Here is a 16,938-nt window from a genome sequence, read left to right as displayed (position 1 = left end):
GAACATGTTGTGTTTGAGCCTCCTGCTCGCTTGTGCATGAGATGATAAACATTGAGAGGCTTTTATCTGAACACCCTTCTCACAATTCACATCCCTCAAGACCGAGCGTTTCACTCTGCCACCACTGTGTAAAAGGTTTTCTGATTTTTTTTTTTAACAAAGCACTTTAAACTCAAATTCTCTAAGCGCTCGACAGAGGACGGTGACATCCAGGCTGTGTCAAACTCCCCAAATAAGACACCATAAAAAGAAAAAACGAAAAAAAAGAGGACACAAAACAAGACAAAAAAAAAAAACACATTTTATTCAGGAAAAACAAGAAGTTTATATAAGTCAAATAAAATTCAAGACCAGCTATTGAAAGAGTAAACAAAACATGCTAATATTGTCACTACCTCTAATCATGATTAAAAAAAAAAGAATTTTACTGTTGTGAAAACAAAAACAACATCTCAAGAGAGGAAATAAAACTGAAAATAAGTGTTTATTTAAATACATACATACATTGTCAGTGAAACAACACATTTTAGGTCTCGGCAGTCATTGGGTGAGAGGCAGGAATACACCCTGGACAGGTCGCAATACCAAAAAATGTGTTGGTGGAACAAAATATATATATCAAATTGATTAAAAAAAGGCTAAACAGAGCATCCCTCAATGCTCTTCTGATAGTTATTTGAAGCATTTCATTTAGTGCAACGCACACATGAGCACACATGAAGTGCACATGATCGATGGCCTGTGAGAACTGTGTGTGATGGGCAGTCAGCAGGGGGATTGGTCGACTGCTGCTGCTCTCTCACATTCTCTCCAGAGAAGATCTGCTGCTGACTGTTGCTCCAGCATGTGATAGAACCATTATCTGTTCAAACCCGTCTGGACTGTGATCAACGTTCTTTCCCCTCACTGTGTGATTCTGAAGACCACCGGCAGCAAACTGGGTCGATCCGAGGAGAGGAAGGGGCTCCACTTTCAGCACAAGGTAGAGTAACATGAGAAGATATTGTACATCTTATTGCTCATATGTTGTCTGTAGTCTGTTCAGTATTCACTGTGGTGACACTGTGCCCTCAGCTTGACTGTAGGATTTCTTATGTTAGTGGAACAATACAAGAAGCGATTTGGTTTTCTGGTGCTTCACATTTCGCTCTTTTTAGATTCCTGGCATAAAATCAAAACCTGCAGGACATCAAGAGGAAATAGCCTTCCACGTGCTGTCCTTCAAACTAGCCTTCATGCAAACTATTTTGAATGAAATGTATGCAGGACAAGGGGGAGTACAGAGCTCTCTTTTGATGCACAACACTTCCGTGAGCACAGCTAGCGCTCCCCGACTCATAGTGGACACATGTGCCTTTTGTTCAGGAGCACCGCTTCCTATTCGTTCTATCCCCTGCAGCTCAAGATCGACGGGATGTTATCTCTAAAGTAAACGTCAGCGTTGTATCCAAACACTGAAACAGCACTGACTTTGGATGTGTTCTAATGTCGACAGACAAAGTCATTTTGGGGAAGGATGTTTCTACCTGCAGTTGCTGTTCTGTGCAACTCTGAGGCTCTGCCTCAAGGTCTTCTCCCAAATTCAAAAGAAAGGCCCTGGGTTGTAGCTTTAGTGGGGAAAAGGGCACTTTATAACCACAAGGGTTCAGTCATCTGCCTTAGATCTTTTGTCCCCATAAAAACATAGCAAATCCAATCTGGGGTGGTGAAGAGGAGAGTGCAGGCAGGGTGGAATGGGTGAGGAGGACTGACATATAGGTGGTCTGTGATAGCAGGAGCAGCAGGCAGGGTGGAGGACTGACTCATGGAGAGACAGTTAATAGTATAGACATAGGGGTATCAGGTCAAAGAGGAGGAAGACAACCTACAAGCTCCTGATATTGACAGTGGTCACAGCCTTTCCTCCACAGCTACACGCCACACCCGTCTCCTGATGACACAGACGGAATCATTCGGAGTTCTTAGAAACAATTGTCCTGTCCACGTCTGATGTCACAATCTGTTATTACTGAGACGACTCGCAAGTCAGAGTTTTTGATGGATGTCACATTTTCTACATCAGATGACACTCAAATTGAGAGAAGAACAGAGAGTCAAAGCATGACAGCTGTTACATTCTCAGCAAGCAAAACACAAATCCTTCCCACGTAGAGCTGCTGTGTTCTCCTGCATGGATTTACTCCTTATTCTCATTTTTCCCCTCAGGACCATATACCGTCCTTCATCTTCATTTTGCAGCGTGACACAGTTCAAACCACGCTCTGGATTCTCCAACGGTCCAATTATTCATGAGCGACATGTTAAAGAGCCTCGACCGAGATTGACATTGTGTTTCTTCTCCATCTATAATTCAGATGAGCGACAGGAAGGGAGTTTACGCTCAATAAATGCTGATAATGCTCTGTGACAGACTCCTAACTCCCATCACATTAACAAACCATTGGAATCCTCTTAGGAATGTGTTCATATAGACAATTTCATTATCTAATTGCACAAACTTAATCACCTCATGGGGAAATATGTCGGGCTGGTTCCATCATGGATCATTTGATATGATGCTAAAGATCAGAACATCTGCTGCAGAATTTATGTTGTGTTTTCTGGTTTATTTTCAAAGATCATTGTTCTTTTGCTGTGCGGTTCTGTTTGGTTGACACATTCATCTAGTGGTGGAATTTCTGGACGTGATGGTTCCCAGAGGACTTTCTCCCTTCCCCCGGGCACCAGCAGTGACCAGCACATGTCCAAGCATTCGCCTTCTGCTTGTCCCTCCTGATCGGCAGCAGCGAAGAAGCCCTTTCTACTGTCGTGGTGGTTGTTCTCTTACGTGCCCAGAGGCATGGATGGGCAGTTTCTCCTCCTACCTCTCATGGCTTCCACAATCCTCTCCTCCTGGGCAACAGTTAGCTCCCACAAAACCAATGTCTTGTCCAAGATTGGTCACCATTTTTCAGATTAGTGGCTTCCCATTGTCCACCCTCTGCCTCCAGTCATCCCTCGATGGATGACCATAGTGCTCCAGAGTTCTTCTCCCTTGGCACAGTTGTACAATGTACCGACAGATGAGGCTCAATGGTCTCAGCAGGATATTGTACACAAACTGACCAAGTAATTTAATGCAGTCATCTTCCTATCACTGAATCTAGCCCATTCAATATCTAAACTAGTGATTCTTAACCATAGGGCCGGGGCCCATGGTTGGGCCGCGAGCGCCACATTGAGGGCCGCCAAAACACTTTTGGGCTGCGAGGGCTGCGAGACGCTCAGTTTTAATCCATTAGTCACATATAGTGGCAGTAGTGAGTCACTGAATTGACTTGACAGCTGCAAATCTGTGAGAGCTAACAACAGTTAACAACAAGTTCATGAAAAGAAAAAAAATTATAAAGAAAGTGATGTCACCCCCAACAGTAAAAACTGTTCATGAAAGCACCTGTTGAAGCAGTTTTGAAATTTAACTGGAACATTTTATGGCGATATTTCCATCGACACTTTACTGATATCTTCTTTGGAGTTTAAATAAAATATATATTTTTTATTTTATGATATTTAGACATTGTATTTATTTTATTCAGATTTTTTCTGTTTCCATTTTTCTCAACAGTTTGCATCAAGTGTATTTTTTTTTTGTTTTTTTTTTCTTTAGTAAAATTGATGAATATGACTTGCACCTGGTTCTGCTCCTGGAACCTCGCTATGACAAATATATTTGCAATAATTATGGTTTGTTTATGTGTAAGTAGATTAAATATGGTTGTTGGTCACAAATGAAATCAAGAGTAATGAATCAGTTCTATTGAATGGGTCCTGGGGTGATTTGTTCTGGGAAAGGTGGGCCCCAAGATTTAGAGCAGGAGGTTAAGAACCCCTGGTCTAAATCACAGCCTGCTCCACAATCCATCTACTGAAGAGCGACACATGACTTGTGTGTGTTGCAGAGTGTGGTGTTGTATCGCCAAAGATTCTCGTATTAAACAGGTCAGAAGCAGACAATGGGTTGTGTTGTCAGGAAGCGCTTTCCCTTTATTTTTTATTTGATTTTTAGTCTTTCCCATTTTGGTGTTCATGAAAGTCAGTTCAATACACGGAATTCTATATTTGAATACGTTCTCCGTTTTTCATCTCATGACCTGATTAAAAGTCATCATTCTGATCGAAGCATTACATGAATCGTGAGAATCCATTATCAAACATTTAAGATTAACTGGAAAGACTGAGGAGGATTTCATTTGAGAAGTGAGTGATATGCTTGAAATTATACATTTTATAAATGAGAGAAGCGTATTTACAGAGTAGCTGGGTTTTTATGCCAAATGTGAAATTATCTTTCCCTCATATCCACAGCGTCTGTAGAACAGTAAAACGTCTCTCTGTCGTGTTCTTGTAGGACATGAATCATTGATGACCTTCTGCACGTATTTGGTGAAATATTAATATACATTGTATGAAATGATTTCTTCATGTTTAAAAATTCCACATATGAGCAAAAGCTGTGGTGGCAGTTTTATAATAGCGACTTCATTGATCTCAATAGCAACAAGATTGACACCTCTAAAACCACCTCTGACACCAGGCCGGATACGAAAAAAAATTGAGATCTACGAAAGCAGTTATGACGCTGACTTCAAGGGGTCTGTTGTGTCTCATCTCCCAAAACCCAGAATTTCCTGTTTAAACATCGCTGAAAACAGTTCACTGAGAGGAAATGTGGGGATTTCCTATCCTTCCAAAGACACACATGAAGGCTGTATGAGAAAATGAAAGCAAGAAAATGTACCCATAACACTAGCCAGATATATATTGTACTAAGCAGAAAACATTTGTAAAGAAGTCATGGGAGACACAGAACGCAAAACTCAAATAAACTGGTTCAAGTTCAAACTCTCAGCCAAAGAAGTAGGACCTGACCTCAGGCGCGGTCTGAATAAGATACAAATATGAAAGAATAACGCGACTGTCTGCTGATCATAGAGGGAGCATTCGCTGGAGGAGGGAGGGGGACGGATCAGATGAGCGGTTTCAAGGAAATGTCCTCAACAGATCTCTTTGGATGCTGATGTGTACACGGCTGTTTCAGAAATGGACCTGGATCGTGGATTCTATCGACGGGTGGACGTCCCAGATCATGTTCACTACATCGTGGCCTTCTTCGTCCTGGTCATCGGAGCCGTTGGTGTTTCCGGGAACGCCCTGGTCATGTATGCGTTTTTCTGGTAGGTAAGCTTTCTACTGCCCTGCCTTGCCGCTGCATTTGTGCATGAAGGGATGAACACATGCATCAAAATGGTCAAACTAGACTCATTTTCTTGTTCATAGACTTCTCTGCTGCAATGAGTTCCTCAGGGAGTGCAGAGCTTCCACTTCAGCACATTTGTTATTTCTAACAGAAGGATCATGAGACCTTTAAAGGCCAGTGTGGTTGTATAATCCTCCACCTGGTCTTCAATCCGGTTTCCAGGTCTCCTGACCTGAGCCACCTCCAAAGTTCATGCATTTATTGTGAGGATGGTTAATGAAGTACAACTTTAAAATACTCTTGAACTTATCGTATAAATCAAATCACTCAGTTGGCTGAAGTGGCAAAGTAAGTTTGGTCTTCAGTGATACAAATATTCAGTTTCCTTTATTCTGTCAGTTCTGCGTCAACATATGCAGTTGGGGCAAGTTTCACTCTGCATAAACCTCATTAAATTCAGCACCATGGTTCTAGTCCTTGCCTCCTCTGGGCGACCAAGACACTGTGATGCCGTGTCTTGTTAGGGTTAGGGTTACTAACCCTAAGGTTGAAGGTTGGACTTTCCTTCACTCATGACAAGGACCACAAACTTACTTGTACTGATTCCCATCCCAGCTGGCAAAACACATTTCCTACAGTTGCAGTGGCTCTGCCCACTTCATATATAAACACTTGTATCTGTGTGTTTAGAACCGTAAGAACATGTTGTCTCCTGATTAATGCGGCTTTGTCCGATTGCGTGATTATTATATTAATGTCAAATACAGCTACGGTCAATCAGCTGCCACTGAGTCGAGGCATGACGTTGTTCAAACGTCAGTGCATTGAATCAATGGGTTGCCAGCAGAGTGAAACCAAATAATACAGAGGTGGTCAATAAAACTTCCTAACCAAAATACTCACCAAATAATCCAAAATACATACATCAGTAACAAGGGCAAATGAACTTAAGAAGAGGAAATTTAATAGATAATATGTAAGGAGTATAAATGTGCCATGGAAACTATTGAAATATTTCATTTTATATGCATTTCATTTGAATATAACTCAAGTGTGGACCAGTCGTTCAAGATGAAAAGGCATTTTATTTTGAAATATATGTTCAGTATTGTATTCAATGTGTTTTGAGGAACAAGACAAACACAAAAATGGCCAATGAAAAGAAGAAAAATGTCTTAAAACAGGATCATGCTATATTTACTGCTGAAGTGGTGGTGGTGACTAAAGGAGACATAACAACAAATAGGACATATTAGTTACAGTTATAGTCTGACATGAAACGGGCCATGAAAATGCAGGCATCGGGCCACATACGGGAGATAGGTCTGTGGTGCTGGACCACACACTGCGGGGTGCGATTGTCAATATTACTTTTTCTGGTCGTGATGGATGGGATTTGTTGAAGAGGCTGTGCAGAAGAGGGCTTGCAGAGAAGTGAGCTATTTTATCATGATGTCAGCGTGGTTCGCTTGTTCTCAGTCACTTGCATTTTCAAACAAGGTAGGGATGAAGTTCAACGCCTTTTGTGGAGAATGTAGAGATCTTATTTGGATTCAGTGGTTGGCATCGTTCTGCCAACGTCTTACCGGTTGGTGACCTTGAAACAGTTTGATCAAGCTGCGGTTTAAATTTGTGCCACGCCTCCAGAGCTGAGCTGCAGCTGGAGAGGTGGGACAAATGTCCTTACCCCACACTTCCTGTATGCCCTTGAGCGACACTTCTCTCTCCAATGACTTTGAATGGGTTGGTTAAAACGAAACGGGAAAAAAGATCTTCTACCTTCCCTTACACCCAGCAACAAATAGTAGGAAAGATGAGGGAATTTGATGGACCAACTTATTTTCGTAGGCTAAGTGCAGCTTAGAGAATACAGAGGCTTGTTGTTGTCGAGTACTTTCTTGTGTGCCGGAACACCGGATGTCATCATGCAGAGTGGATTTTGTTTGTTTTAATGTGTTCACCTCAGCTGACATTGGGAGAAGTTTCCCTCCAAGTGGGTCACCAGTTCACCTCAAGGTCACCGAACACAATTAATCTAGGAAATGTCAAATCACCCGTGTAACTGTGCTGCATGCGAGCAAGACTTGAAGCTCACTTTGAGAATTATTTCGCACAATGTGGTGTGAGAGAGTGTGTAAAATGCCACAGTGGTCCTGACATGATATGTGCGTTCACTCCTGACCTCATGGGAAACAAATCTCTGTAGTATTTTCAACAATCAGTCACTGTGTTTCCTCAAACCAAACACCCACTCCCATACAAAAACAATCTGACCAACACACAAGGCCAATGAAAGAAGAACAAATGAATCATTTAAGGCAGGGGTCGGCAACCCTTAACTCTCAAAGAGCCATTTCGACACGGTTTTCCATGGAAAAGACAACACAGGGAGTCGCAAAAAAAAAAAAAAAAAAGCTCTCCAGACAACAGTTAACCTTTGTAAGTGCAGGAGTTCCTGGTCCACTGATCACACTGATGCACAAGACACTTCGCAGCTAGGATGATAACAACAACAACAAACATGGAGGAATCCCTGAACCAAAGCAAACAGCTTTGTTTGTTTTTCACTACACAATGGCCAGGGTTTCCACTACTCTGAATGTACTTGAAATTCTTATAAAATTGAAATTCTTATACAAATATTATTGAGACATTCAAAGAGCTTTAGTTTAAATAAGGTGATATAAAAACTTGAATATCGTGATTTATTGTGCTATTGTCAAACTCATGCAAAATAAATTTTGAATATTTTGAAAAATGTGGCTTGTTGTGGCAAATATTCTTATACCATTAAACTGCAATTAATTTTTTTTTGAGATTATTATAATTTAAAATTTCATTTTTTATTAAATGAACACATTTTGAACTCTTACTAAAGAAGTAAATAAGTCTCAAATGAATTAAAAAGTTATGATACACCTGCACCACATCGCCAGCACTGGACGGCTGTGCTGTGCTCCTCCACAGTTTTTGTCAGAGTTTGAAAAGTTCTTCTTAAATGATGTTGTCCGCACAGACAGTGATCGGACGCTTTACTGCTCTGCATTCATCATGTGAGTCGCACTGTACAATAGTTTTCTGCATCTAGCGCCGAGTCGCCCGAGGCAAGATGCTCACCCCCCTTGGAGAGCTTCCTGAGACAAGGTGCAGCTCATCAGGCGGGATCAAGTCCGCAGCTCACATGTCCGACTTTAGAGGCCATATTTATAGGCCCCATATTTCCCCAAGCCCAGAGCCGCAACATAAGGATGAAAGAGTCGCGGGTTGCCAACCCCTGATTTAAGGGGCTAAAGACAGACAGACTGACTACTTCACCAATCCCTTTGGGCAGTTCCCTCTGAGCAACTGAGCTGGCCGTCAAAGTGGTCATGCAGCTGGACCAGCCGGTCCCCGGTGACCTGTTTATCTGCTGAGAAGATGATGATTCTCATGATGTGACATACAACAGGCTTCACTTCACCTCTAGGGTGCGAGCATATGATGCGGCTGCCTCCTGTTGATCCCATGACTGATACCATCTGCTTCCAGGCTGCTTTTGGTGAACATTTTTGGCTCAGCGTGACCTCAGTTCTTTGTCTCCTGTATTTTAATCTGCATGTCTCTTTTGTCCATGTGTTGCAGCAACAAGCGGCTCCAGACTCCTCCCAATATATTCATCATAAACCTGGCGGTCAGCGACTTCTTGATGGCCATCACACAGTCGCCCATCTTCTTTGTGAACTCCCTGTATAAAGGATGGATTTTTGGGGAAACGGGTTGTAAGATTTATGCCTTTTGTGGCGCTCTATTCGGAATCACCTCCATGATAAACCTTCTGGCCATTTCGGTCGATCGCTACATCGTCATCAGCAAACCCTTGCAGGCCATTCAGTGGTCGTCCAGGAGACGAACCCTCCTTATTATCTCCCTAGTTTGGCTCTACTCACTGGCGTGGAGCCTGGCTCCACTTTTAGGATGGAGTAAGTATGAATATTCACGAGTCCCCGTGTAATCCTTCCCCTTTAAGCAACATCAATCCTGGATCTTTTCTCTCATCTCCAGGCTCATACATACCAGAGGGGCTGATGACCTCATGCACGTGGGACTATGTGTCATCGACACCCTCCAACAAAAGTTACACACTGATGCTGTGCTGCTTCGTCTTCTTCATCCCTCTGGCCATCATCTCCTACTGCTATCTCTGCATGTTCCTGGTCATTCGACAGGCCAGCAGGTAAGACACTGCCAAGACACTGAAAAACCCCCAACCCTTACGTACTGCATGGATGGAACATGAAAATGAGCAGAAGCATGATAGAAGGACAGTCATCTTTGGCCATTAGCTCATCCAAGCAGAGGGCTACATCGATGAGCTCAAGGCCACCGTCTGATATGATCAAGTTATTTTCTCTTTGTGAGGATGTGTGAAAGGGGAGCGTTTGCCTGTGACATTTCTCTCTCTTCTTTCAAACCCTTAATATTGACAGGGACGTGGAAAAGCTAGGAAGCCAGGTGCGGAAGTCCACGCTGATACAACAGCAGTCCATCAAGACAGAATGGAAGTTGGCCAAGATTGCCTTCGTGGTCATTATCGTCTTCCTGCTTTCCTGGTCACCGTATGCATTTGTCACCCTCATAGCCTGGGCTGGGTAAGTGTTCAATATATTTGCCAAAAATCTTCTCAAAAACAAACATTTTTTCCCCAGGTATGGAAGTGCCCTCAACCCATACTCCAAAGCAGTCCCAGCTGTCATAGCCAAAGCCTCAGCCATCTACAACCCCTTCATCTACGCCATCATTCACTCCAATTACAGGTGAGAAAAGTCTCCAAGTGCTTGTTTTGGGTGATATGTTCAGCGCTTTTCTTGTTACAGACAAACACTGGCTGAAAAGGTCCCCTGTCTCCACTTCCTGGCGCAGCCACCAAAGAGAAACTGCATTGCTGTGTCACATGTTGAAGGCTCTTTCAGAGGCCTGATGCTGAGTCAACAGTCTTCTGGTTCCAAAACCAAGTTCCACAGAGTTTCTTCTCTGCCCACAACAGACACAGTGAGTTGCACATTCTCGCAGAGGATTCGGAGGCTGAGAGCTTGTTTGACCACAGACAGCCTTCACAAAACTCGGACATGCTGCCACTGGTAGTGGGTTAGCAAATTCTTGCTTGCTAGCTTGCTCAGATACTGCAAGCTCGGGCTGTTAGCATCCTAGGTTTCTGCGCCTTATTAGGGTTTGGTAAACGGACCTGATGCTTGTTGCATTTTCGGCCAATGAGAAAGTTCTTCCTTGCTGTTGCCAGCTGTTGCTAACAGCTGTGGTCTCCATTTTCAGCTGGAGTTTTGCGTTTCAATGAACATTTACATTACAATTTGAAAATTTGAATATGAAACCACTTACTTGATTTTTTTAACACAAGATCATGACCCCTTTTACAACTTGACAGTCACAAATGTTCACTTCCCATTAGGACTGCAACGTTGAGTTGACGTCATCGATAACGTCAACAGCAAAATTTTGTCAACGTCAAAATGTGTGCGTCAACGCATTATGATGCTGATGATGTGAACACACACGGGCCGCAGGATGGTCGTCAAGAACTGGTTGTTATTGAGAAGCAGTGTCAAATTATCACATTCTCTGGAATCATGAACATATGTTCATTTCTGTTCCTTTAATTGGTTCCTGACTGAGTTCTGAGTCTAACTGGCCACCGTCGCTGCGTGCTCCAGGCTCGGCGTCACCACCTCTCTGGCGGCGACGGGTCGTAGTGTCGAAAAGTGTGGCTTTGTTTTGTTTGTGAAGATAACGTATCTCAAGGATGAGCAAACCCCTTGGACACCATGGTAGACAGAGTGTTCCGTGTTTGGTCTGTGACGCCACACACCCTCAAGCTAACAGCTAGCATGTGGGTTAGCACGGAGCTAACTTGTTGTTAGTTGTAGATGTAGTGAAGTGTCCTCGGTCTATCTCCGCCTCCTAATAATAACCAGAACTGAACTGGGGAGCCACACTGAACATATTGTTTTAGATTATTATTCAAATAAGATGATGTGAATGTTGATCAGATATTTTATATGAGATACATGTATGAATATTGATGATTTTATATTCTCAAGGACCAAAGAAGACCTCCGTTTTAAAGAACTGGAGCTCTCTGTCAACTTTCATGGACTGTGCTTCACAGGGTTAATACATGTTCCTGGATTATGTGTCATTATTTTAATATACTAGTTTAATAATGCATGGTGTCTGAGTATCAGTGAGATGATTAAAGCAACTTTAGGTTGAACAGAGAAACAAAGGTAATCCCTAGGTTAGTCGATTACCATACCATATTTATTTATAAAGCACTTAAAAAGCAATACATTCTCACTAAGTGCTGTACAACTGAATAAAACAAACATTAAAAACAATAAATACATCAAAAAGAAAACAGGGCAGATACACTGAAAATTGCAAAAAAGATCAGCTGTGTGGTTGTATAAAAGCCAAAGAGTAAAAGGGCGTTTTAAGAATTTTAAAATGGACAGTGATGGTGCCTGTGTAGCATGGGGAGGGAGGGTATTCCATAGTCAGGAGCCACAGACTGAGAAAGCCCGGTCTCCTCTCATCTTCCGCTTAGTTTTAGGTACCTCCAGGCGCAGCTGGTCAGCTGACCTCAAGAAACGTGAAGGAACGTAGGGGGTTAAATGCTCCACTAGGTACTGAGGGGCAAGACAATTTAAAGACGAACAGAAGAACATTAAAATCAATTCTAAAAATCACATTCAGCCAGTGGAGAGAAGTTAAAATGGGGGTGATGTGCTCACTTTTGCGTGACCCAGTTAAGAACCTAGCTGCAGCATTCTGGACCAGCTGCAGACGGGACAGGGACGCCTGGTTAACGCCTACAAGGAGACAGTTGCAGTAGTCCAGTCGGCACCTGATAAAAGCATGAATCACTGCTTCCAAGTGCTGCCTGGATCAAATGGTCTTCACCTTAAAGAGCCCACGGAGATAAAAGAAACACGACTTGACGACCACGCTGATCTGAGAGTCAAATTTAAAATCACTGTTCATTTTAAAACCAAGGTTTCTACCCACGGGTTTAACATAGTCGGAGAAGAGGACCCAAGTTAAAGGACAAACGAAAATAATCCTTAGTTGCAGCCCTACTTCCCATGATTCCAACCCACATACAGATTTTTATGAAATTTTATGTCAAAGAATATAATGCACAAAATATTATTTTCAAGGCTTTTATAAGTCTTGCATGAGCTCAGCTCCGACAAAAGCTCTGGCAAAATCTCATTGGAAAGAAATAATTGAAAAATACATGAATTTCATTTGTAAGAATTAGTAATATAAATATTTCAGCAGGCCTGGAGTGACGTGGAGCTGGACCCACTTGGCCGGAGGAATTGCTTACAAACAAGTCCGTCTTTTGATGCTCTGGAGGAGAATGAACATGCATTTTCGAGAACGAACGCACAGGAAAAGAGAATAAATTGCCAGGAAGGAGTGAGGTAGGTTCACGTCGGTTGTAGATTCCATTTCATATTTTATCACAGGTGTGTCCTAACTTAACCTTTTCCAGTCTGCCATCCCAGAAAGAGGCTCACTGAGGAGCAGGAAGGTCAAGTCCGTCCAGTCCACACCCCCTCATCTGCTCTGAGAAGGAAAAAACAAAAGTGATGGCTGGTGTGAAGAACAGGAAGTCTGATCATCAGGATGGACATGAGGGGGTGCGTGAGGAAGATGGCTATAAATTCCCCACGACACCGTGTGTGTGCCAGAATCCTGCACAAAGGCTGACCTGCGAGTGAGCTGGACAGCAGGCACACAGGAATATTTGTTTATAGCAGCCTGCGACTGTTGACGGAACCTCAATTGTTCTGACAGCCATTCCAACACCAGTGAAGCTGGATAGTGTTTTGCCAGCGCAAACATATCAGCCATGTTTATGGCCAGGAATCCCCGGGGAGTGGAGCACAATGACAGTTACAGCTTTATTACATGTAGCGTCGCTAGACCGTTTCAACAAAACACTGTTTTCTGGCAAGAGAGATGGTTAAAATGGTCAAATACTTCAAACTTCTTTTAAAAAATATGAGAAATAAACACACCATTTTAGTTTAGTTAGGAACGAACATAACACAACAACTCATGAAATACTACCAGCTGAAAATCAGTTTTCCAGTCTTCTCCCCGGATATTTCTGCCTCATTGCTGTTGCCCCATCTGTAGACATGTTTTCCTATCTAACTATTGTGCACTACTGTCGTTCTTGCTCTTTTCTGAGATCGCCTCAAGGCCCAAAAACTGAAAGCTGCCGTTAACAAACCAAAGTCATCGATGATGCCGCATCTCTAACTCAAGCATCATATCCTGAACGCTGTGCTGTATTCGAGCAGATGTTACATTCAAGGTCACATTTATCATATGGACAGTTGGATTAATTTTACTGAATAAAACAAATGCTTACAACATTTGTTTGACATAAGCTGCTCTTGTAGGTTGCGCAGAAGCATGGCCGCATTGTGTTGAGTGTATGATGATCATTCTCTGACTAAATGATCATTGCAGATCTGAAGAAGTGGTCATAACAATATTGCCACTGTTGTGAGAGGTGCTGTCAAATTATTTGAAAAAAAAAAAAAGGAAAACTGTTAAAAAACAAGAAAAAAATTATAAGTCAATAAATCAGAGGAAAAGCACATATATGGAGAAAAGTATGGAGAGACTTTTAAGGGGAAAAAAAAGGATCCCAGAAAACAGTTAATAAAATGTAAAAAATAAAATAAAATTGGATGCGTTTTTTAAAAAATAAAGAAAGAAAAGAAGAACCGGAAAGCGACGTCTTTAAAGAGAATAATAAGCTTCATTTGGACTGATATCCGAAGCATACTTTGTCCATTGAATGTTTGGGATTTGCCACCGTTGTCTGTGCTGCAAGTCCCATAATGTAATGATTTTAGACCGAGCTTTGGACATGGGATTAACCTGAATATCTGGACACACTCCGTCTCACACGAAATCAAAAAGCATTACCGTTATTGATTGACTGCACATGCCGCCTCTTCTTATTCTTAAAAACTCTTACTTTACCATTCGATTATGGGCTGCTGCTCCAGCTTTAGCTGTTTAATCTCTCCACCCAAACATCCCCTACTGAACTGCTCTTGAACCTGCAGGATTTCCTGAGCACCTGAGTTATCCCGTTATGTAAAGATGATCTGAAGGTATGCGCTGCAGCCACTCATGAACAAAGAGCACACTTGAGTTGCTGTTGCACAGGGAGGACTGTGGGGGCTTCCTGTGGTTTCATAACCGCATATTGACCTGACCGAAGCAGCACACTGTAAAGATCTAATGGCAACAGCCGATACCGCCTCTGGAATCCACAGAGTAGGTCAGACTGTATGGTGGCAGGCATGAAAAATCGATATTAAAAAGCAAAAAATAGAAAGACTGTGGGCTGAAAATTAACTCAGTGCGAAAGGGTGATGAAAATGGAACACATATTAGTTTTGTTCAAAGAAAAAGGTTCATTATTTCTTTTGCGCCATAGATTTCATCTACACACACTGTTGTTAGGCGGCCAGAAAGTGAAAGAAAGAATTCTTACTGGAGTACAGGCGAGAGGAAGAACCAAAGATTAGAATTAAGACTCGTTCCCTACGGCTACATATTTGCGTTACCGCTGTAAATCATATTTATGTGCAGGAATGCGCTGGAGCGACCGGCCGCTAGAGGGAGCTACTCCATTAACTTTTCAATGAACTACGATTGTTCACTGCGAGGGACCGAAATTAAACAGACCGAAATTGAGAGATATATATATATATATGTTCAGGGTGATCAGGATTGTAAAACCTAGTAGCTCACATCCAGACACATTCATGCCATTGAAAAACGTGTGATGAAGATTCCCTAAAACCGATCCGTGTGCCTTAAGTTCAAGCACTGGAAAGAATGAGGTCACGACGCGACAAAGCAACCTGAGGCAGGTTAAACATATTTTTCCATAAAGCCATTAGCTCTCCGCCACATTCCTGGAGCTGATGGCATCTTACAGTATTGGGATGACCTACCCTAACTGCGGTCGTCGAGGGAAAAGCCAGTGTCCAATACACGCCATTAAAATGCAGACAGCGAGTGAGAGATTCAGGTAAGCAGCAAAAAATAAAGTACTTGGCTTGATGACTCGGTCTCGGTCTGCATACTGGTAGGTTTGAGTCGTGTTGACTGGCGTAGAATCTAAATATATTATGATTAACATAAACAAGCAGGGAAATAATTCATATTCAATTCATAATACTTTATAAATAATGAAGTTAACGAATGAATTTATTTAATATAACGGATTTTATTTTTAAATATATCTGATAAAATCAGTGGAAAATATGTAACAAGCTAGCAGTAATGCTTAAAAGCGCTATAAATAAGTGATGCATGGAAACTGATTTAAATATGTTTTTGCTGCGAACAAACATATTGAATAATAGAAAAATATATACACTGAGCTCAACACTCAATTTCGAGTGATCAACTGGAAATGACTAGAAAGAGAATATACAGGTGTATTCAGCGACCGAACTGCAGACAGGTTCGATCCAGGCTGACTAAGGTAGTACTGAGTCAGTACTACCAATAAATTGCTCTATAATGAGTACACTTGAAATGTAGAGTTTCCAAGTGAGAAACAGAAACAGGACTCTGCAGGTGAAAATATGCTGCTGAAGGAGTCTGAATGGTGCCTGTCCAGGAGAATCAGGAACCAACTGGACGATGCCAAACATCGTTTCAATACTCTATATTGAACGTACCAACATGATATTCGCTACAGGAACAAATACCTCAGTAAAATGTTACGTTTGGCAGGGAAAAATGCAGTAAAAATCGACCCTCCATCATTCCTATTGTTATTGTGAGTTGTCACCCAAAATAACATGGTGGTGTTTAGCTCGTGACAGTCGGTCGGACTTGGTGACTCGGAAGCAACTATCTGAGAAGCAACTCCTCATCAATGTGGGCGCGGTTGCTATGGCAACGAAACCCAGCTCCCACTAAGCCAAGACCTCCTCAGGGGCGCAAGCATGTGTTCTATCAATAGTTTATACCTTCTGTCTGGCCTTGTCTGCGGGTAACTGGTGAAGACATCAGTCCGCTCACCTGCTCCGAGTCCGGAGCCCACTTGCCTGCCGCAGCAGGTCCCGCCCCTGGTTCCGTGCACCGCCCCCCCCGCGGCTACTCTCACACGCGGAAGTTCAGTTCCGCTCGGAACAGTTAACTCCACGGCCGAACACCGACGTCTCTCTCCCGCTTCTCCTCCTGACTCCAGTACTCACGGTAGGTTCCTTGGCGCGTGCCTTTCAGAAGACTCTTCTTCTTATTATCATCATTGAGTTTTGACAGAAAAAAAGGGTATTTCATTGGTGCAAACCCTCACCCCGTCACACCCACACTGACAGCCAAATGTTTAGTCCGTTTGCGTGATAAGGTGAATAAAAGTAACGCTGTCTATGAGAAAGTAAGCGCCGGTGGTGAGTCGTTTCAACTTGTCTCATGACTGTCTGTGGAGTTCAGCGGGAGCAAAGGTTTTGACACCGACTTGTTGAATGTGAGAAGTTTGACAAGAGCTTGGCTCTTATTAGAGTTGGACTGCACGTCTGTCAACTGCCTTCTGCAAACCAGCCATAAAATCAGGTGGGAACTCGCAGTCCTCCTGTGCGGCAGCCACTTTG

General features: G+C 42.6%; 2 protein-coding genes across 7 annotated transcripts in view; both read left to right on the top strand.

Annotated features, from left to right (window-relative positions):
• The first annotated feature begins 861 nt into the window (after positions 1-861).
• Positions 862-13,650, top strand: opn4xa (opsin 4xa). 3 transcript variants are annotated; one of them, XM_053872888.1, is made up of 9 exons: positions 862-982; positions 5,078-5,213; positions 8,858-9,195; positions 9,278-9,449; positions 9,703-9,864; positions 9,922-10,029; positions 10,090-10,264; positions 12,572-12,717; positions 12,789-13,650. In XM_053872888.1, the coding sequence occupies exons 2-9, from the start codon at positions 5,080-5,082 to the stop codon at positions 12,814-12,816; spliced, it is 1,263 nt and encodes a 420-aa protein (XP_053728863.1). In that variant the 5' UTR covers positions 862-982; positions 5,078-5,079; the 3' UTR covers positions 12,817-13,650. The 3 variants fall into 3 exon arrangements, with proteins under 3 accessions (XP_053728863.1, XP_053728846.1, XP_053728855.1); XM_053872871.1 differs by having other exon boundaries at positions 12,569-12,717; XM_053872880.1 differs by lacking the exon at positions 862-982 and having other exon boundaries at positions 5,073-5,213; positions 12,569-12,717.
• A 2,793-nt stretch (positions 13,651-16,443) lies between these two features.
• Positions 16,444-16,938, top strand: part of pdlim5b (PDZ and LIM domain 5b) — a 43,113-nt gene continuing 42,618 nt past the window's right edge. For all 4 annotated transcript variants that reach the window (XM_053878145.1, XM_053878138.1, XM_053878137.1 and 1 more), the window contains exon 1: positions 16,444-16,543. The gene's annotated coding sequence lies outside the window, so the exon portion shown is untranslated. The remainder of the gene's footprint in view (positions 16,544-16,938) is intronic.

The sequence above is a fragment of the Synchiropus splendidus genome, chromosome 1 (genome assembly GCF_027744825.2).
Source record: "Synchiropus splendidus isolate RoL2022-P1 chromosome 1, RoL_Sspl_1.0, whole genome shotgun sequence".
Lineage (NCBI taxonomy): Eukaryota > Metazoa > Chordata > Actinopteri > Syngnathiformes > Callionymidae > Synchiropus > Synchiropus splendidus.
Note: the sequence above shows the minus strand (reverse complement) of the source record. Positions and strands in the feature narration are given on the sequence as shown.

Bases quoted from the DNA above. Each gene is read 5' to 3' on its own strand.
- opn4xa (XM_053872871.1), top strand. From the start codon at position 5,080: ATGGACCTGGATCGTGGATTCTATCGACGGGTGGACGTCCCAGATCAT. The intron at 9,865-9,921 runs GTAAGTGTTCAA...TTTTTTCCCCAG, and splicing joins ACCCTCATAGCCTGGGCTGG to GTATGGAAGTGCCCTCAACC. The intron at 10,265-12,568 runs GTGAGTTGCACA...TAAATATTTCAG, and splicing joins CTCTGCCCACAACAGACACA to CAGGCCTGGAGTGACGTGGA.